The 23,007-nt window shown below is 35.3% G+C and overlaps 2 protein-coding genes across 3 annotated transcripts; one reads left to right on the forward strand and one right to left on the reverse strand.

Annotated features, from left to right (window-relative positions):
* On the reverse strand, positions 2,223-7,313 carry LOC109726801 (glutathione S-transferase Z1-like). Its single transcript, XM_020256590.1, has 9 exons — positions 7,039-7,313; positions 5,708-5,764; positions 5,354-5,439; positions 5,145-5,216; positions 4,342-4,395; positions 4,170-4,245; positions 3,821-3,882; positions 3,257-3,316; positions 2,223-2,624 (listed from the first exon to the last, which is right to left on the reverse strand). The coding sequence occupies exons 1-9, from the start codon at positions 7,124-7,126 to the stop codon at positions 2,520-2,522; spliced, it is 660 nt and encodes a 219-aa protein (XP_020112179.1). The 5' UTR covers positions 7,127-7,313; the 3' UTR covers positions 2,223-2,519.
* LOC109726453 (ferric reduction oxidase 6-like) lies at positions 15,401-21,540 on the forward strand. Of its 2 annotated transcripts, none has more exons than XM_020256040.1 (9): positions 15,401-15,887; positions 15,982-16,072; positions 16,397-16,594; positions 17,727-17,961; positions 18,304-18,631; positions 18,962-19,232; positions 19,493-19,748; positions 19,836-20,274; positions 20,720-21,540. In XM_020256040.1, the coding sequence occupies exons 1-9, from the start codon at positions 15,665-15,667 to the stop codon at positions 20,866-20,868; spliced, it is 2,190 nt and encodes a 729-aa protein (XP_020111629.1). In that variant the 5' UTR covers positions 15,401-15,664; the 3' UTR covers positions 20,869-21,540. The 2 variants fall into 2 exon arrangements, with proteins under 2 accessions (XP_020111629.1, XP_020111628.1); XM_020256039.1 differs by having other exon boundaries at positions 15,410-15,887; positions 20,699-21,540.

A 23,007-nucleotide genomic window follows, 5' to 3' on the forward strand; every position in this document is an offset into this window, starting at 1 on the left:
TCACTAGGCAAATGATATCGTAAAATCATAAAATTTATTTTCTAGGTACTTCAAATACTTTAGATTAAGTTTAACGGAGTCGATAGACGATTCAAAAGTCGCAGCATCGAAAACGAACTGGAAGCACGGAAGGCTTCGTGCTTCCGATAGCATAGTAGCCTCACTCTATATATATATATATATATATATATATATATATATATATATATAGAGAGAGAGAGAGAGAGAGAGAGAGAGAGAGAGAGAGAGAGAGAGAGTTTTGGCAGCCGGCCGGCTAGTTTTGGAACTTCTGTCTGCACTCTGCAGCGTGGGCGGTTAGTTCGGACAGCAGGCAGACTGCGACGCAACGGGCAATTGTTTTTTTTTTTTTTTTTTTGAAAGATAGGCAGCACGCTACCTATTTCGTTAATTTTATTTAGAAGTAAACTTAGCTAAAGTTATGAATCAATTAGGATTCTCTCGGGTACCAACCACCAAACTCTTTGCCACTTGCTCTAGGGACGGTCGGTCGCAACGGGCAATTGTGCATCGCACTAAAGGTGGGGTTTGGTTTGGTAGAAGGTAAGACTCCTCAAGAGATTGTGGGAATAATGCTTTACTAGTATAGTAATCTGTGCAACAAAGGAAGAAAAAACACTGATAAAAAAAATGACGATAAGAGATGAAATTCATCTTGCAAATAAAGAAAGATAACAGTCGAAGAAAATGACAGAGAAAATAGAGATGTGAGCCCGATTCTATTTAAATAAAAAAAGAATCCGATTTGATTCAAGCAAAAAAAAGAAAAATATGCGGAGGACTTACGCGGCTCGGGGGAACCGACACTCAATAATAATTGATTTGGTTCAAGTAAAGAAAAAGAAAAATTCAGTTGATTCAAGTAAAAAAAAAATATGGAGGACTTGAGTCGGTTCAAAGTAGAGCTCATATCCAATAATAAAGAGAATTTTATCATGTGGCAAATTTAGGGAGAATAATGTATAGGTATAGAGGTATAGAGGTATAGATATGCGGCGGGAAGATATAATAAATAAGAAGAGGTTTTGCTTATTTCTTTTTATTACTATTCAAAATTTTTAAATTTACTCTTAAATATCCAAAATATCCTTAATCAATCAAATATAAATGCCATTTGAATGTTTCAGCATGTCACATCATTGACCTATTCAATATATTGCTATCTTGGTCAATTGAATGTAACAGTAAATGAAACTAGTAGATGTTTATCCCTGTAAAATTATCTGTTTACATACATTCCCTTGAAAGAAAAAAACATAATAATAATCAAACTCTCATATATGATATATGCCTTCAGAAACTCTTTTCAAACACACATACACAGATATTATAAAGTTATATATATCATTTTATTTTTTTTAGAGTGGATGCACATGTAAATAGCTTAAATGCAATTTACATGATGATAAAAATTCAAAAGTTTCAGGTGCATATTTGTCAAAGGAAAAAGCTGTATATGTGTATATATATATATATGAATAAGAATCAGAATCAGAACCATTCCAACACATACTTGTTTATTGCCTATTCATTTCCTACTAATAATTTATTATTACCACTACCCATCAAATTGTGTTGGAATAGAACTCAACTCAGCTGTTTGATGGAAGCAACATTCATTTCTTAGACATTTTACTCCTCTCCCACAAGTGTCAGAAACAAAAGCCATGGCAGCAGATGAAGAGGTAGGGCAAAATTTATGTAGGAATGAGTGCTATTGATATCTTAATCTAAAGTACATGACATACTGTGAAAGAGATTGTAGTGAAAACAATGCTGTTGACAATTAACCTCCCTTGCGCAATGTTACCGTCAGCAAACCGTAAAACAATCGCAGAATACAATTCTAACTACCAGCTAAAAGACATTTATAAGGTAATTAAGAGGGTGGAAAAGTATATCTACAAGTTACTTTCCTCCCATACGACGACTATAGTTGGTATTTGAAATTACATTAAACATTTTCTGACATATTGAGAATTAACAGAGTTGCAGAAGGAAATGAAATAATAACTGCTCAAATATTGAGAAGATTTTCGGCAGAATTTTGACACTATAGGAGGTAATTAAAGTGCAAAGACTGACTTTCAAACTTAAAATAAGAAAAAGAAAACAAAAGTTCAGGTCTGGGACTACCACTTTTGCACTCAATTGAATATATTATATACCAAATCCTAGAAATTTATTGTAATTAATCGCGACCATAACAATGTAAAAGATTTCTGAAACCTTGAACTTTTAATGCTATGTGAACAAGTCATATGAAGCATTACAACACTTGGGGTATCAATTGTCCCTTGAAGGCGGATTACTAACAATATACAAAGAAGTAACCACAAAGTCTTGCGCTTTTATTGATATCGAAGCATATCTTGAAGTTCATAACCGTGAGATTCAAGCACATACACATACATATTTTTTGCTCAGCTAGTAGAATCTTATAGACTTTTTTATTCTTGATGACATACGCTGAGTGGGCGATCCAACTTCCGCTGAGGCTGCTAAGGTGAGGAAGGCGCGTCCGGTTGTCTTTCAGGGAGTGCGGCTTGAAATGCGGGTAACTCCATATAGGCTTCGTGGAGCCTTGCCAGCGTAGGATAATTAGACTGCAAGGAATGAAGTACGGAGATCAAATTAGTTCTCAAACCAACTGCACATAAAAATTTTAAGAAAACAAGCTTAAAGCATAAGGCGTCAAATTAGTTTAGCTATTTCTGTAACCGCTAGCCAGGAATATTCAATCCATATGTTTTCAACAGTGCACAATTCTTGTGTAATTAAACTTCAGAAATTTCCGCCTTCCATGGACTATTTGATTGCATAAAGAATAAAATCGAATTTCTAGTTCTTGAGATTGCTGCATATCTGTCCTCAAAAGACACTTTTTCATCGACAGACACTGCACGCATATGGCATGAACAGGTGTTTATTTGAACTACTCTAAATCCTGGATCGCCTTAACTAAGGCCTCAAATCGACAAAATAGCCCTTGTTTTTTGTATCAACGCTGTTGACAAAAGAACTAGAAAGTAGTTTTACGGGCCAAGCTTTTGCCAACATTTATAAGGCTTTGATGCAATAGGAAATAGGTTATAATGGTTAGCGAAAGGGCATATATGTAGATATGGGCGCACGAAAATTTGTGCACTTTGAGGGGCGAATATGCAAAAAATCACTTTTAGCCAATACCAATTAAAAGCTACCAGTAACTTAGCAAAAGAGGTAGAAACAAAACTACCATGTCAATTGCAAAGCGCTTCACTCCCGCATAAATTTGGGGTGCTAGAAACACATCTCCCTGCATGTGAAAATCATCAAATAGTAGCAATATATTGGTAAGTTGTGATTTATATGAACTGCAGTTTGCATAATACATGCAATCACGCAATCACAATCCATGTCATGATATTTTGATCAACATATATAAACAGATTTATGTAAGTGCACTGGCGAAAATCTGGTCCTACTAAATACTAAAGATCACCAAAGCTCACAAGTATGATGAGTATGAGAGGAGAATGGTTGTCGATCATTGAGAAATTTATGAAGAAGAGTTACAAGCACAATATTAGACGTATAAAGAATAATGTTAAACCAATTAATGTGTTAATCATAAACTTATAAAGTTACTGTTCGAGAGTAAATGTTCTGCTAATATACGGTTTATTAATGTAGCGCATCCAATAGTATCTATACTTTATAAGTTGCAACACTAGACGAAAAAATGATAGTAAACTAATTTCACTATTGCAACCTAACTATAAATAGCAGCTAAATAAAATTCAGGTTTTGGCAGGCAAACCAATAGGACTTCATCTCCTGTAGCATATTTTCCAGCAACACCAGCCAACAGTTTCTCAAGAGCTGAAGCAAAATCAAACAAAAGAAAAATAAGTTCATTTAAAATGTAAAACACTTGTGTCAAAGAATAAAATCGAGTACAGGCTTATAGCTAACCGTCCAGAGCTACAATACAACACTGATAGAAGGGCAGAAATCAACAGAACAATGAGTGAACTCAAGAAGACAGCATGCGGTAACAAGAACACATGCAAATGTACGAAGGTCTATGTCTATCTCTCATGTTATGTTCTCAACAACATACCGAAAGATTTTATTCATTTACAAGAAGATAATGGATATAAGCTAACCCGTGAATCCTTTGTTGATTTGAAGTTGAGCCCATTGAAGTTTTTTCTCAGAACCAAGATTTTCCTCAATGTATTGCTAAAAAGTTATATTAATCTATCAGCAAGTATGAAATGATTTTTAACAATATGAACTGAGTTCTGTATAGTAGGGGCCCTGCAGCTCGTAACTCACCAGTACAGTAAGACTCCGAAGAGGCTGAATACTTGAACTGACAATACTTGCTATCTGTGATGAGAAATTATGAAGAGATATTTACATATTATATCAGGAGCGGAGATAACTATCATGTATTTGTGAATTTACAAAACAAGCAAATAAAGGCAGTGAAAATGTCAGTGAATGGGCTTCAAATCATTGAATTTGTTAAATGTGTAAAATAACAAAGCCATGCAGAAAGAAATTTGATAGCTAGTCAAGTCTGCACACATAATTTAACATATTAGAAAGGAAAAACCTAATAAAGCAAGAAAGAAAGCTGAAGAAAACAAGAATGAAGTTTCATTGTCGTTCGTAAATCAATTGATGTGAAACTTTTTAGTAAAGAAGTACTTCTAGACCCTTTCTTTGAAATGAAATTTTGTTCTCAGTTGACTGTAGCAAACTAACGCATAAAAACAGTTGGGATTTAATGAAGTGATTCTTTTAGAAACTTCAAGTGTATAGCATTTAGCAACAGTAAAGATGGCACAACAGAAAGCAAGTTGTTTCTTCTGCCTTTCTTCTTAGTCCTTAGAACATTTTTTTTCTTGTGTTTTGTGGAAATCGAAAGTTTTTCAAAACAGTCCCAAGAATTTCTTGTCAAAATTACAGGTTTAGTTTAGGCCTCCAAAACTTAGAAGAACTTTTTACGCTGTGAGATTAATTAACTTCCATGTGATGGTTCACGACAGATAGAACAATTAATAGCATAAAAAAGAAACCAGCATGACATCACTGAGGAGAATCCAAGAATGGTATTGGCAGCAGGTTATTACCTGAAGATTCAAGGCTTTCTTTTTAAGATCTTGAGGTAAGAGAGGATTCTGGGGATACTTGTCTTCCAGATACTGCCAAATCCAAATAAAACAATTCTACTAAATAACAATCTAATCCCATAAATTTTCATTATCATGATATCTAATAAACGAAAATCCCAAAAGTTATACTAATATTTAAAGCAAATAGCCATAAATCTTTTATTCACCAATATGATTGCAAACGAATCAGCAACTACTACATCCCCATCAACCAGTGCAGGGACATATTTAACTGGATTGATCTTCTCAAACTCTGCAATGAAAAATAGTTAAAAAGAAAAAAAAAAGGGTTAAATATGGATTACCTTCTCATAGTATCTATAATTGAGGCAAAAGATTTCTCATTTATATCATAATAGACAAAAAAATAAATAATAAATAAGCATAAATTTGCAAAAGTGAACCTTAAAAAAAAAATTCAAGTTTCACTGATATAATTGGTGCAATGTTACTATCAAAAACACTTACTAGTGAAATCTACTTTTTAGTTCAATAAAAGAATTTGATTAGCTTCTTCATACCTGGATTCGATTGCTCGCCTTTTAGAAGATTCACTGCTTTGTACTCATAATCCAACCCTTTCACACAGGAAAAGAAAAAGAAAAAAATCAAGTTAGGCATGATTAAATTCCAATAAAATAGAGTAACTTAATTAGAGAAAATTGCAATGAAATTAGAGAAAATTGCCAATGAAATTAAGGATTTGGCCTTCAAAAGTTTTAAGTCCTAATATATATCCCTCTAAACTTTCAAAACTTACAAATTTATCCCTCTCTATTGCTTCGCCAATTAAACGCAAATATTTCTTGCCCAAAAAAAACAAATCATTCTACCATCAAATAAATATCTTTTTAAATATTGTTGCCATCATTGTTTATTTCTAATGTCTCTTTTCTATCGCTTCCTTGTGAATCACAAAATCCTAAACCTTTAAAAGATGAGAAAGTTTCTTCCAAGGGCATAACAGCCCTTATTATGAAAAATTACTCAATTGGCAGGGACTAATCTGCCAAGTTCAAACTTTGAAGGAATGAATTACAAAATTAAAAATTTGCAAGAACAAATCGCATTTTCAAAACTTTGCAGGGATATATAGCGCATTTGCTATTAAGGACCTATGTACTTCAGATGTAGGGTGTAGCGCTAAGAGAAATAAGTATTGGCTAAGTAGTGCTTTTAAATCAATATTTCATATTAAAGCCCCGTAGAAGCACCAAATTGGCGCTTCTGCTTTTGGACCTCAGACTCTCAATTCTGATTCCTGATGCGGTACAAGTACTTTTTTGTTAGCCAAACGCTAACGAATTGATAAAATTACTGGGATAGAGCCAAATTTTCTGAGAATAAGAGTTAAAAACCAACAAACGGTAAATGTATTAAAAGTTTTAGCTTCACTATCCAACATTTTAATGCATTTGATGTGAGCCGTTTAACACCATTTTCACTTTAGAATTCGGATGCCACATTTATATTAAAGAGTTTAAGGGCCCATTTGGTATTGAAGCCCATTGAACGCCTCCAGTCTAATCGCAGAAAATATACCATAACTAATTCATTGTGATATACAGAAACCGACGTATGAACACAGTAGAAAATATACCGTAACTGATTCATTATGACGACGTACGAAACTAAATAGAAAAATTTCTATCGTATTTTTTCATCGCACGCAACGCAAACAAAGCCTAATTTGATTATTTTTCGTGATTTATAAGACAAAAAAGTTGGGAAAAAAAAATAGGAACTGAAACTAAGTTTTGAAAGGCGGGATGGTCGGATCAGAGCGAATCATAGCTTGGACTATCCAGAAAAAAAAAAAAAAGAAAAAAAAAAGAGAAAAAAGGGAAAGGACCTTTGAGATTGAGGGCGATGCGGGCTCGTTCAGAGCAGGTGCTCCGCCAGTAGGAGTAGAGAATGAGCTTCTCCCCTGAATCCCCCATTTCATGTAACACAAGACGCAGTGAAGAGAGAAAGAGGAGAAGAAATTAAGAAGAAATTATGATGGGGAAGGAGATGTGCTGCCATTGGCTTTTTGAGAAGAAATTAAGAAGGAGACGTGCTGCCATTGGCTTTTTGAGAAGAAATTAAGAAGAAATTTTGATGCGGAAGGAGACCTGCCATTGGCTTTTTGATTATATATATATATATATATATATATATATATATATATATATATATATATATAGAGAGAGAGAGAGAGAGAGAGAGAGAGAGAGTTGAGCTAGGATACTGTCAGAAGCACAAAAGGGAGCGGTGCTTTTAAATTTTTAACTATTGAATGGAGAGATGTAGAGTTGAGATGATGGTGGTAGATGGTGGTAAGTGGAATAGTATTTGATTCTAGGGATAGTTTTGAAATTTCTGTCTGCACTCTGTAGTGGCGGTGGATAGTTCGGACAGCGGGCAAACTGCGACGCAACGGGCAACTGTGCATCGCACTAGAAGGTGGGGTTTGGTTTGGTAGAAGGTAAGACGTCTAATGAGATTGTGGGAATAATGCTTTACTAGTATAGTAATTCGTGCAACAAAAGAAAAAAAAATAGTCATAAAAAAAAACAACGACAAGAGGTAAAATTTATCTTGCAGATAAAGAAAAATAATAGTCGAAGAAAATAAGAAAATGAAAGAGAAACAGTTCGGTCTTATGTAGAGATGTGACCTGATTCGATTCAAATAAAAAGAAAAAAAAATTCGATTTGATTCAAACAAAGAACATGTGATAAACTTAAGCCGGTTCGGGGAAACCGACACTCGACAATAATTAATTTGGCTCAAGTAAAGAAAGAGAAAAATTCAGTTCGATTCAAGTAAAAAAAATATGAAGGACTTGAGTCGGTTCAAAGTAGAGCTCATATCCAATAATGAAGAGAATTTTATCATGTGGCAAATTTAGAGAGAATAATGTATAGGCATAGAGGTATAGATATGCGGCGGGAAGATATAATAAATAATAGAAGGTTTTGCTTATTTCTTTTTATTACTGTTCAAAATTTTTAAATTTACTCCTAAATATCCAAAATATCCTTATAAAGTTCTATTCCATTTGTAAATCCTAGAAAAATTGAGAATATTTGAAAATTTTCTTTTAAATGGACAAAGATTTTTTAGTCCTCCAGAAGTAAATAAGATATTTTGCAGTTTCAAAGGGCATATTAAATCTTATCCCAAAAGAAAAATATATACATATATAGTGTAGAGCTACTATGCTATCGAAAGCATAGAGGGTTTTATACTTACGACTTTTTGACCCTAGGATCAAGAATTATACAATTGGGACGATTGCGGTCCCCCCTAGGGTTGAATAGTATCCCTAGAGTTGAGTAATCTCCACAGGATAATAGTATTAATTCAAAGATTAGAAATGATCAAACGGATTGATCTAAGGGTTAAAAAGTCGGAAGTACCAGATCCTCTATGCTTTCGATAACATAGTAGCTCTACTTTACATATATATACTTATGTTTGTATGCATATTCTGTATATTATTATGAGTACTGTATTTTTTATGAACCCACCAAAAAATAGAAGAGCATATTTTTATATATTTTCGTCTCAACTCTATTTCGTTTACTAGCGTTTAATGGTCCTTTGCTCTCAATGAGTTTCCATAAATATAGTATAACTAAAAATGTATATAGTTGGAGAATCAAAAAATTTTGCTTGGTTCCTTGAAGTTGAAAACTATTTTTTTAAAATTTTGTTGCTTGGTATGTTTCATGATCAAGAATTTAAATGTTGAGAGATAGGATTGTACTGTGCCAATGTGGGCCACTCAAAAATATACTGTTAACACATGTGGCGTGTTTGGTTCGTCTTTTTTTTTTTTACTCGGAATCAGAATTGGAATGAACGAATCCATTTGTCCGTATTTGGTATGCAGGATTTTCAATCCGATTTCAATTTTCGGGTGAATGGGAATTATTCAATTACCCTTTTTTCCAATCCGGCCTAAGAGGTCGGATTGGATATTAAATTCGCACGGAATGGATTTGTTCTGATTAAATTTAACTTTTTTAAATTTATTTTTTAATTAAAATATAAGTTTAAATTAAAAAATTATATTTATAAATTTTAATTTTAATTTTAACTTAAATTAAAAATTAAAATTCAATCAAATATTTCAAATCTAATTTATAAATTTTAATTTAAATTTTAAATTTTAATTTTAAATTTAAAGTTTTATTCAATTTTTTAAAAATTTTAAATTAAATTTACGGATTCAAATTGAAATTTAAATTATAATTTTAAGTTTGAATCTGAATAAATTAAAATTTAGTTTTATATTTTGAATTATCTTTTCAATTTGAAATTTTAATTTTTTTTAAAAAAATATATTTAAAATTTTGACATCATTTTAAAATTTTGACATAAATTTTTAATATTTAATTTTTAGTTTGAATTTAAACTAATATATTATAAGGATAAATTTGACATATTAATTTAATTACGTTTCTGATATCTATCTGAACCAAACACCAATAGTGGGAATAGTTTATTCCAATTCCAATTTAGGTGGTAAACCAAACAGAATGAGATAATGAATCATTCCAATTCCGTTTCCAGCTTATTCTATTCCGATTCCGATACCGATTCTGACTTCAAACCAAACGCACCCACAATGGCATGAAATATTTATTTTTTCTAACGTCAAAATATTTTAAATATACATACCTTTATCAATTATTTTGAACTTTATTAATGTCACTTTTTTTTTTTGAGATTAAGATAGCATGCTACCCGCTTCATTCATTGAAAAAATAAATTAGGCTACAAGAGTGAGGCAACTGGGCCTCGTGAAAAAAAAAAAAAAAAAAACCGATTCACCGACAAAAATTGATTCCAAGCTGCCGACAGCTGTTTAACGCTACACACAACTCTCAAAGGATCCAACTGATTCGATCGGAAGATCGTATTATTTCTACTCTCCTAGATAATCCACCAATAGGCGGCTAGTTCCGTAATCCACTTGAGCTTAGAATGCGGGCCCTTCCTATCCACCCACCTATCCCAAACCGAATGAACATCCGCCCCCAGATCCCCAACCTGTACACCCTCGACAACCGTCACTAAGATGAATTTGGCGAAGACACAATTCGTGAACAAATGATCCATGGTTTCCTCCTCAGATCCGCACAATACACAAGTCGTGTCTCCAGTCCACCCTCTTTTAATAAGGTTATCTGCGGTGAGGAGCCTCTTTTTGAGGACGATCCAATAGAAAATTTTACCTTTAAGAGGTATACGTAATCTCCATAACTTATTAGCGTGGACATCCCGTATACCTCCTTCACTCAGCGCCGAGTAAGCTGACTTGACCGAGAAACGCCCCCCAGGGTCCCATCGCCAAAGGATCCTATCCGGGCACTGGTCTACTTTGAAAGCAGAGACCCAATCCATAAACTCCGAGAAGTATAGCCCAAGGCCTGGCAATTAGCAGCACCATCTCCCAAGATCTTATTCCACTCCCACCCGTCGCTCCCCCAGCACTCAGAGACTTTGGCAATCATGTTTCCCACCCTATTGTACACCTCCAGGTAAGCCCGTTGCAGGGACGATTCCCTGCACCAACGATCAAACCAAAAATCGATAGTGCTTCCGCTTCCCAACTTAAAATTAATACCCCATTTGAAGATATCGGAGAGGCTTAGAACCCCTTTCCACTAGTGTGAAATGGGCCGAAAGGATCTTCCTTCCCTCAGCGGTCTTCTTCTGCAATAGTAAAGGTCCTGAATAAGTTTCTTCCACAGTAGCTGAGGTCCTGTGTGAAACTTCCATCACCATCTGACAAGCAAAGCTTGATTCATAGTAGCTAAGTCCAAAATGCCAAGCCCTCCTTTTTTATTTTTGCAAACGTTTTTCCAAGCGATTAGACATCCCTTGCCTGATACGTTATCTCCTCCTTTCCAAAAGAAATCTCTACGCATTGCCTCAATCCATTAGATCGCCCATTTCGGTGCCATGAACGTAGACATAAAGTAAATGGGTAGGTTTGTTAAGACCGCGTTAACCAGGATAAGCCTACCCCCCCGTCAATTCTGCTTTGTATTTTTTGAATAACCCCCATCCAGTCCCCCCTGGAGGGGGATCTAGTGGAAAGGGGCAGGCCAAGATATGTGGTCGGGAGGCTGCCAACGCTACACTCAAGTAAATCCGCCAAACTTCTCGCTCTTCCCTCAATCTGACCAGTATAATACAACTCCGACTTGGCCTTGTTAATTTTCATTCCGGACGCCTATTCAAAAAGCTGCCACAAGAACTTTAGGTTTCTTAAATATCTTTTCTTAGCCTCACAGAAAAAAAATGTGTCATCCGCAAATTGAATGATAGTAACTCTCCTTGCGTCCTTGGGACCAAGGCCTTTGATAAGATTGTTCGAAATAGCTTTGTCTGCCAATCGGGCCATGCAGTCCGCCACCAATAAAAAGAGAAATGGGGAAAGCGGGTCCCCTTGCCTAACACCTCCCTTTATCTTAATCCAATTGGTAGCCTCCCCATTAACCAGGACCGCCACTTTGGCAGAGCACACACATAGCTTGATCTATCCACACCACTTCTCATTAAAACCCCACCAGTCCAAGATACGAAACAGAAAGGGCCATCTGATTCTATCATAAGCCTTTTCGAAATCCACCTTCACTCCAACCCCCTCTATATCCTTCTTACGTCTATTTTTTAAAATTAAAAAAGAGGGTTTTAAATCTTGCAGTGAGCATAGTAGTCACACGTATTGATATCTGGTCAGTATATGATGAGCACTTAAATTCTTTAATATGATAAAATTATTCTTAAAAAAAATATTAAAAAAATTAACTTAAGGTGTTGGTACATAGGTAAGATTACATCTTATTTGAATTTACTCTTTCCAACTAAGTCAAATTTGAGCATAGTTAAAGATAGATAGCTATTTAAATATTATAAAGCTAAATATTTAGCATCCAAATTTATGGGTATATAATTAATCATCTAAACTTATTATTTATTTTTTTTAGAGTGACGGATATTAGTTTAATAATTAAAAATTAATAAAAGATGCACGTTGGCAATAGAACTTTTTTACAAAATAATTTTTTAAAATTTTATAATTTGCGAAATGATAAAAAATCAGTGCCTTTTTTTTACAGTAAAATTAAATTTTGACGTCAAAAAAATCCTCCTATATTGTTCATATATATATATATATATATATGGCCCTTTTGCGCCAAAAAAAAGGGATTTTTTTTATTTGTTTAGATATTTTAGTAAGAAAAAAATCGTTTACCATTTTTCCTATGCAAATTTTCATCCCAAATGCTACGAAGCACGAGTGCAAATGATCTTCAAAAATTGATTCTCATGACGAGATTAGTTCAATTATGTTTAATAGTGTATCTAAACCTGGTTTGGTGATTTAATTAGTTTAGTTTTATCTGCATTCTTTGGTTTAGAATAATTAATTAATATATATATATATATATATATATATATTTAATCCAAACTTTATTCAGCATTATTTACACGATTAATTGTAAATGATTTACCCTTTTTTTGAATATGAAAACAAAGTAAATAGTCTCCTGCATAAAACCTGCTAATAATAATAAATCATTAGCCTAAACCATATTTAAATTCAGTTATTATTGCTATTATTACAGAGGTCTTTTCTATTCAATATGAAACTATTGAGATGCTATAGATCAGAACTCTTTAGAACTCTTGTCTATTCGATGTGGCTATAGAGGTGTTATAGAGCCCACCCCCCTTTTAGACCTCAGGACTTTCTATTCGATGTGGTTCATCAGATCTAAACACAGACATATCAGAATTATCAGGCGATATGAGATTTTAAAGGTGGCTCCCACGGATTCTCCGTTGCTGTAGCACTTTGCACCACATAATCAGCTGATATTTGTACCTAATACCAAATATAACCACCGACCCAAAATACTTAATACAAGGTATTATAACTATTGGAAGGCCTTTTATATATTAAATCAGAACTCTTTTTTATATGAGCTCCAGGGGAACCTCGGCCCTCCTCTCTCTTAGCTCTCCTCCCAAGGTCTGCTAGGAGTAGTTTGGTCCAACGGACCAAAATCTATTTTTTTAAAATAATACAAATTTATTAATTTTTTTTAAAAAATTAAATATTTACTTTAGTATAATTATTTTTATAATTTTTTTATTATTTTAATCAAAATATTAATTTAAATAAAAATATTAATTGTTTATATTTTTAAATTCATACTAAATTTTTTTAAAAAAAATTAAAAATAAATATTTTACTAGGCCGGCCCGAAGTACGGCTCGTGCCTTCCGGGTGAAGGACCGTGTCGGGCCAGAGGGTAGACAATTTGGGCCCGGCACGGCCTGGCTAGAAATTAAATCCGGACCGGGCCGGGCCAGCCCTGACCTGTTTCGACCCAAAAATTGTGGGCTGCGGCCCACATTACACCCCTAGATGGGCCCATAAACAACCCATTTTATGTACTAGGCGAGATTGGAAATGTGGATCTGCATGCTCCTAAAACGATAAACAAATGTCATGTTCAATGTAGGAGTGTCAACGAGCCCGACACAAGTGAACTGGAGCCGGCTCGTGNGGCTGCGGCCCACATTACACCCCTAGATGGGCCCATAAACAACCCATTTTATGTACTAGGCGAGATTGGAAATGTGGATCTGCATGCTCCTAAAACGATAAACAAATGTCATGTTCAATGTAGGAGTGTCAACGAGCCCGACACAAGTGAACTGGAGCCGGCTCGTGTTTGGCTCATTTGATAAACGAGCCGAACACGAGCTGGCTCGTTAATGTATCAAGCTGAAAAATTCAGCTTGTATTCGGCTTATTAATAAACAAGCTGAATACGAGCTGACTTACGAACTGACCAACAAATAATAAGTTAAATGAATCATATTAGATATATATATATATATATATATATATATATATATAAAAATAATTTATTAAATCTTATCTATTAGATTTTGATCTAACTTTATATAGAAATGAATTTTTTTATAATTGAGCTCGGCTTTCTATTTTTTTTTTAAAATCAAATTAATATATATATATATATATATATATATAATATATATTTATATAGTTATTTAGTATATTATAAATAAATATACATATAAATTAAATAAATTATATAAATATAAAATATATGTATTCAAGCTGTTATCGAGCCGAACACGAGTGAGCTGATCCCAGCTCGTGTTCGGCTCGTTTACTAAGCAAGCGATTCAATATCGAGCTCAGTTCAAGCTAAACACGAGCTAACTTGCAAACGGCGAGCTGAATTTTCACCTCTAGTTCAAGGTCGAGATAGTCATATATATGAAAGGGAGATTGTATCGAAGGTTGCGAAATTGGGCTCGACGCAATGAGCATGCGCACGGGAGAAGAGAACCAAGGTCGAGATAGTGTCATAGGTTTGGCTCTGAAAAACTCAGCTCATATTCAGCTCGTTCATTAAACGAGCGATTAGTTTCGAGCTTACTTTGAGCCGAACGTGAATTGATTCGCGAACAACGGACTGAATTGTCAACCGTAAAAAGAATCACGCTGAGAGCCAGCAGCCAAAAGTGTAATTGCATAAAAAGGAATCAGGTGGGCATCACCTTTATCAGGAGAGCCCATCCGACAGTACGGCCGTCGCTCTCTCCTGCGTCACATTCCCTGCTGTTCACTTCTGGGCCGCTCGCTACTTCTGCTCCCGCCTTTGCCACATGGATTACCCGATCACTTTCTCTCACAGCTCACCACATAAGTGTGATTTTACTCTCTGACCAACTTCTAGCCATTTGAATCTGTAGGGTGGAAACAATTTTAATAATTTTGTTAAGATAAGCAGTACAAAATTTCTTTCCCGATAATTTTTGTACATTTTTTTGGCTTTACTTTGTAGGACGTACGTAGTGCTGTTTAGGACCAGTTGAAGCGTTATCATTTAATGCTTCGATTATTTTTACCGGTTAGATTATACTATTCAACTAACCACCCACTCAACCTTAGGAGGCCCACATCATTTTAACCGCACATTTTTCAATTCAAAGGCTAAAAAATTAATAGCACTTATAACTTAGTACTATTGATTGTATTCCAGCCTCTATATATATATATATATAGAGAGAGAGAGAGAGAGAGAGAGAGAGAGAGAGAGAGAGAGAGTGTGAGTCCGTCCCTGAGTGGTTGGAATCAGCTTCCCTCTTTGTTTGCTTCCTTGTATACTTTTTTTTTTTTTTTTTTTTTAAAGATAGGATTTTTTTCTTAGCCACTACAATTTATCAGTTCACCAATGTAGGATACTTGCGGTTTATACTTCACCCTGTTTGATAAAATGCCTCAAATAAAATTTTTGTGTTAACCAGTTGCCTCACCATCACTATTGTTCAATTTATTTGAGGATTCTCTCCTATAAAAAAGCAAGCATAGTTGCTGGAACCAGGATAGAGTGTTGTAGAATAGAAGCCCAAATATTTATTACTCTCCCATGGCTGTTAAAAGCACTTCTGGGGAGCCACTTCTTTCAAATGGAAGTTTTGACCATGGCTTCTCCAAAAGTGCTTCTTTGGCCAAACTATTGCTCAAATTTTTGATGTGGGTGTTGTTCATAACTTGGGTTGCTGCCATTTACTTCTTTTCAACTGAATTTGTGCACAATTTGTTCTCCAAATGGATCAAACTTACCGAAGGAACAATCTTTGGAATCACAGGTGGAAACTTTACTGAATTGCTCTTCTTGTTGAAGCAGTGATAAAAAAAAGAAAAAAAGATTCATATTTGTTTGGTTGTGAATTGTATATGCAGGAAGCATTTTCCTCGGATTTAGCGCGCCAATTCTGATCATTTCGTTTCTCGCGTTTATCTATGTCGCCGCCTTCTCGAGTGACGATTTCGGGTATGTATTTCTCTCATTTAATTGCTTTTACTTTCTTAAATTTGTAGCCATCAGGGTATGCATCATGTGTTGCTTATATTTTGGTTAACACGATATTAGAACTTGTCATAAGCTTGCTCAATTTGAAGAGGCCATGGGTTTAATTCCCCGTATCGAACATTTTGTGGGTTATTCTTTGTCTCTCATTTTACTTTACGTGGTATGATTCATCTAATCTCTACTATACACGTAAGCAAGGGCGCTAAGAATTAGTGTAAGGTCGATCTTTTATGGACTAAATTCTCAGGCGAAGTTTATTTGCTCAAAGGATTCTATTGGTAACAGGAAGAAGAAGCAAAAATTTCCGAGGTTTCGTCTTTGGACATTCCCTGTTCTTGTTGACGGACCATTTGGAGTTGTCTCTGCTGCAGAGTTTATTGGCATAACACTTTTCATCGTATACGTAGTCTGGGCGATTACTTCTTACATAATACAAGCAAGTAACATGGTTTCAGGGTTTCCATTTCCTTCAAAAGAGAAAAGGTATGTTTTGGTTTGAACAAAGTAGATTCCTATGCTCTCCTGCATTTGTGAGAGGGAAAATTATTGTGTGAAAAGAAATTTAAGAAAATTCCTTTTTCATTCCTTTATGGCTCTACATCTATTAGAAATTGGAAGTATCCGATGACGAGTTTAACTAAATTTCACCAAACTAAAGTAAGTGTACTTTTGAGTTGTCAATAATGTTTGACTAACTATAAAGGCCATATAACTCTCATATGAAGAGTTTATGCATTAACATATAGAGGATTTGACTGGTTAATTGTTTATGCTTTAAAAGGTTTCTTATGATTGAATGATTTGATAGCTTGCATATGAAAGCTTCTTTTTATCTCTCTGTGTAGTTTTCTAATAATATATTTGTAGTCAGGACCATGCAATCACTAGTATCAATCAGTTGAGTAATCATATGATTATTTTAGACCAGTAATTTTCTAATAGAAAGCATCATAGTATCTAAGTTCCTCTTTGATCTGCAAGCGTCACACTAAATTCTTTTGGTGATTATGTCTGTTTCTATCTGCAAAAAATCTTTCTTTCCGCGTCAGGGAAAAAAAAAAGAAGGCATGTTCATGTGTTTTAAGGTTTAACACTATCGCATACATCTGATGAAATTATCGGCTGGAGCTTTGTTGATCAGCTTTTATGTTTTCTATACTTCCCATGCTCAACTTTGTAGATAAAACAACTTGAACAATTTGTACTTTTGATTTTTTTTTTTTTTTTTTTGTTGGTATAGGAGACAAAGATAAGTCACTAAACCAGTAAATGCCATCTTATGATTTTAGTCTTTCTATGTGCAAAGTAATCTGTAAAAGTGGATCTTTTGTTGCATGAGCATAAACTGTAAACTCCAGTGTAGATAAATCTACTTGCCAAGTAGCTTTATAGATGTTGGGAACCCCTTTCCTTAAATTTGCTTCACTCAATATTTTTGCACAATTTTAGCAGTTGAAAAATTATCGTTCTTTTTGCACCTTCTATACGTTGGCTTATGATTATCCATTTCTGTATTAGAATTTAGTGATGCTCACTTATGAAGCTTGTAGTAACCCCATCTATTATTTACATTTTTCCAATCTACCTAATCTCATTGCTAATTTAATTCTTGCAGTTACTTCATGTTAGAGATCATTGGGCTTCGGCTAGGCTCAATTGGATTATTCTGCATGGTTTTCTTATTTCTTCCTGTAGCAAGGGGTTCAATTCTTCTTCGTTTAATAGATATACCATTTGAGCATGCGACGAAATACCATGTTTGGCTTGGACACCTTACCATGGCTCTTTTTACGTTACATGGCTTATGTTATGTGATTTCATGGTCATTACAGGGCCATCTTCGGCGAGAAGTAAGCCTGAATTATATATTTAGTTGCATCCCTTTGAATGCTCAATCATATTTATAATTGTCAAGTCCATGATTGATAACAATAATAGGAACAAGAGTATAACAAGAACGGCCCAGTTATATGGATTTCTGATAGCAGCGAGCTGTAGTTTTATGGTAGGAAAGGCTTCTTCTTTAAATATTTTAGACAATGGTTGCTCGAACACATGCAAGCTAGATAGTTAATTTTGAGTACGTCGATTACCTATCTCGTAAAATGATAATATAGGAAGGAAATAGCTCTCTATTAAACTCTCTTTCGAGATTATTTCTAATTAAAAGACATCTGGCTTTCCATGTGCAGATGCTAGATTGGAAAGACATCGGTGTTGCTAACTTTCCTGGAGTAATTAGCTTGTCGGCAGGTCTCTTAATGTGGGTGACATCACTGCAGCCTGTGAGGAAGCAGTTCTTCGAGCTCTTTTTCTACACGCATCAGCTATACGTGATCTTTGTAGTGTTCTTAGCACTGCATGTCGGCGATTTTATTTTCAGCATGTGTGCTGGAGCAGTTTTCCTCTTCATCCTTGATCGTTTTCTGAGATTCTGCCAATCCCGAACTAAGGTCGACGTCATTTCCGCGGCTTGCCGTCCGTGCGGCACAATAGAATTGATACTTTCAAAGCCGCCAAGTAATAATTCTTGCTCATCTTCCATTTATTGTCAACTGCCAACTTTGTCCGAGTTCTCTTCTCTTACATTTCCTAAAAAGCTGTCATTCACTAAAGAAAACTTATCCATGATCTTGATTATGTTAAATTGGCGCTTTTACATGTATATCCTGCAAAATCTATTTACACTAATACCCCTGTAAATCGGAATTTTCATAGGTGGTTATATGTACCATCTGAAAATGCCGATTCTTACCAAAATGGCCTTCCCTTAACTTGTGTGGTCGGAAAAGTTGATTTTGTAATAGAAAGTGGTTTTACTTTACTTATGGCTTCATTTTTTTTATGCAGATCTTTGTTATAATGCTCTGAGTTTTATTTTCGTTCAAGTACGCGAATTATCATGGTTGCAGTGGCATCCCTTCAGCGTATCATCCAGTCCTTTGGATGGCAAATACCATATCTCAGTTCTCATAAAGGTACTCGGTACGTGGACTGGTGAACTACGTGATCTCATTTCTAATATCACGGAACAGCCACAAAATGACTCCGAGCCGCAACCTAATCGAATAACCGCGTGTGTTGAAGGGCCTTATGGGCATGAATCACCTTACCACTTAATGTAAGCCTCTTACTTTTGTTACTTATTGTTGATTGCTTCTCGCTACTTATTATTTTTTCAAGTTCTCCAAAATTTTATTTCTATTCAATGACATAGAATCGAATGGGGATTCGAGCGATTTGCGACCATCCTTATTGGGTCCTTAATATATATATGCTCATTTGTTCAACTTGCTAAAATCGCCGCTTTAATAAGAAATTTTAATGCTGTTTCTTGTGACGGATTTCTCATCCATGCATTCATTCTTCACTCTTGTTTAGGTATGAAAATCTGATTCTAGTAGCTGGCGGCATCGGTATATCGCCCTTCTTGGCCATATTGAGCGACATCATTCACCGGATCAGCGAAGGGAACCTTTGTTTGCCGAAAAACATTTTGGTTGTTTGGGCCGTCAAAAAATCAAAGGAGTTTTCTCTCCTTTCAGCAGTAGATTTGCGATCCATTTCTCCGTCTTTCTTGGATAAATTGCATCTGGATATTCAAGCTTTCGTGACTCAAGAATCAGAACCTCCATTGGTACTTGACTTCAGCATTATTATCTGTTTCCCTTCTGAAAGAAACATTTTCTGATACAAAACCAACTTCCTTGAATTTTTCTCGCAGGAAGAGGGTAAGGTTGATGAGAACATTGAGTTCTCCTCCATCTGCGTAAAAAATGGAAGCTGCATGTCGAGTTTGGTCGGTACAGGAAATAATTTCTGGGCTGGAACATATGTAATTCTATCTACTCTTGGATTCATTGTGTTATTTGGTTTGGTGGAAGTTTATTACATCAAACGCTTCGGTATATTCGCTTGGTGGTATCGAGGGCTCTTATTCACCTTATGCATGATCGCGGGAGTCGTTTTTGTCGGCGGCATTGTTGTTTTCCTGTGGCATCGTTCGGAAAAGAGGAACTCGAGCTATGAGAATTTGGCGGTCGATGATAACAAGAAAAGCAACATAAGTATGTGCAAGGAGGCGACGCTAGTTGATGAGACGAGTAAGGTGAATCTCGCGAGCTTCCAGACGACTCGATACGGGTGCAGGCCTGACTTCCAAGGTAAAGTTCATGGTGGGATTACAATGCTAAAGCGTTTTCGCAAACATGATAATGATTGATCTTCGACTCGCTCAAGGTTTTAAAGACAAATGAATATTGTTCCACAACAAAGGCCAAGAAACCCCTGAAATTTAAGAACCTATGGTTTCCCCTATTGGCCTATAGGCCAAGTGATACATATCTACTTTTGCTGAACACTAAAGTAGGCGGCAAAGTGATGAGATCTTGTAGCTAAAGGGTTTAACATATAGGTTCCTATATTGCAGGGGAGCAAAATGAACATTTTGATATCCGCGATATAATTTAAGCGAAATTTTATACAAAAACACATACAAAGTCATGTTTAATCATGATCATCTTCTACTGTTGTATTCTCTTTCATATTAGCGCGCTTCATTAAAATGTTTCTTTTTACTTTTTACAGCAATATTTACCACCTTCGCGGAACAAATGGGGCCTGTTGATATTGGTGTGATAGTATGTGGTCCGCCTGGGCTTCAGTCGAGTGTCGCGAAAGAGTGCAGGTCTCAGAATCTCAGGGGAAAACGGAGCGCCGCAGTTTTTCACTTCAACAGCCACAGCTTTGATCTTTAACTACCTTTTATCTTTCTAGTCTTGGGAGTGTATGTAATCTACTCTGTGTATATATATCTACTCTCTCTCTCTCTCTCTCTCTCTCTCTCTCTCTCTCTGGGTCTGTATATTACAGTATAGTACCAATACATTGAGAGGTAAAAGGATTAGAATCTTTGGATTAGTAATCAAGTTTATAGCTTGATTGGTAAATGAAGTTGAAGTTGAGTGGCATATGCTGAAAGAGGCGACTCTCTCTCTCTCTCTTTTATATAGAACACTCTAGAGTGCTCTAGAAACAAGTGTTCTCTCTACTTGCTAATAGAACACTCTAGAGTACTCTAGAAATAAGTACTCTCTCTCTTTATGAAAAACTCTAGAAACAAGTGCTCTCTACTTGCTAATAGAGCACTTTAGAAAGTTCTAGAAAAAAGTGCTCTAGAATACTCTAGAGTACTCATGTATGTAGGTTGGAGCCTATAAATAGGTGAGGCCTCCACACCAAGTGGTAGAGTGAAGAGAGATGAAGTAGTGACGTAAGGTGTGAGTGGTGTGTGAGAGGAAGTTGTGTGAGTTAGTGTGTGAGGCTTGTAGTCTTTTGGGTGTATATATTAGTGAGTGTGTGAGTTAGAATAATTTATATGTGAGAGTTATTTTGTCTGTAATAAAGAGAGTTTTATTATTAGTTTGGTACGCCAATATTCTACATATGCTTGGATTGCTTTGACATTCATGCAAATGGATTGCTTTTCGGGCTCTCGTGAAGTCCGAGCTCCGATCACTAGCGATGCGCTCCATCGCGATTTCGGCTGACAGAATGCTGGTGGTTACGGCAAAAATTATGTATACAATGAACCTCATTTCATTCTTATTTGAAAATTTTCAAGTCCTAAAAAGAAGAAAGCCTCATGACACCACATCCTAAGATGTGGGTCTAAACAAGCACAATGTTTTAGTTTTCTCCTCCACTGTAACCAAGCTCCATTAAAGAGCTCCATTTGTGTTTTATATAAGATTTTCCCTTTATATAATGTAATGCAACCTACAAGGTGGAATATAGGCCAAGCCACTTATCTCCCTCCACTACTTTAGCCAAAATGCTTTTGTCCTGTTACCAACCCATATCAACACTTAAATTAAAACCCCTAATCCCACTAAGTAGAGTCACAAAATATGCATCCTTTTGCATTAATAAAACATGAACCCATCTCACACTCAAAACACATACACAATCACCCTTTGGATTGTCAACATGCATGGCTCTTCTTTTTGGCCCTTTTTTTTTTTTTTTGTATATCTAATCAAAGCTCCTGGAGTGGTCTCCACGCTTTAATGAAGTCAATCCCTTGTGGAGGCTTACTTTGTGGCTTAAAAAGGAACCAAAAAAAAAAAAAGAGAAGAGGATAAGATGATAAAAGAGAGGAATGTGTTCAGCTCGTGGTACAGTTGGTAAAGATATTCAGCTTAAAAAAAAAAAGAAAAAACATTCGTAAGATGACTATATCTTCAATTTGTTTCTTAGTAATTATTTTTGTGCACAATAGTAGAATTAGTTAATATAACTATTAAGAATATCAACGGATAATATGATATCGGAGCCGGTCCTAAACTCATCTAATCTACGTTATGTAGGTGAAGGAGACGTTAAGATTATTTCTAAGCCGTTCAGTGAGATCATACTTAGTAAGCACGCTCCATTCAATGAGACGTTATGTTAGTGTTTGCGCTAATAATATCAACTCAATAAATGAAAAACGGAGTAAAATAACACCTCTATGTTTTAAAGGTGAAAGAAAATGCTAAGGCTATATATCTATATTATTTTTGTAAAATTTTTGACATAAAATTATGCAAACTTTGCCCCTCTATTTATTGGCTACATGCCAAAAAACTTGTTATAGAAGGTAGAATGATACAAATTTTGTTACAAAAGCCTTCGAGCAGAGCTTTTTCAGGATCTTTATACTCCTCTTATCAAACCCAACCCAAACATTTTGCCATTGAAATTGTAACAATCCGGCTCACTAGTAATAATAACTAGTTGAGCTCAAACCACTGGCCAAAAATGCTAAAACTCATTAATTTTTACTAGAGCCCTAATTCATTATATTCTCGTTCACAAATTCTTTTCCATCCGATATGGAACTATTGGGGCGTTAC

Source organism: Ananas comosus, linkage group 21 (assembly GCF_001540865.1).
Source record: "Ananas comosus cultivar F153 linkage group 21, ASM154086v1, whole genome shotgun sequence".
NCBI classification, from domain to species: Eukaryota; Viridiplantae; Streptophyta; class Magnoliopsida; order Poales; family Bromeliaceae; genus Ananas; species Ananas comosus.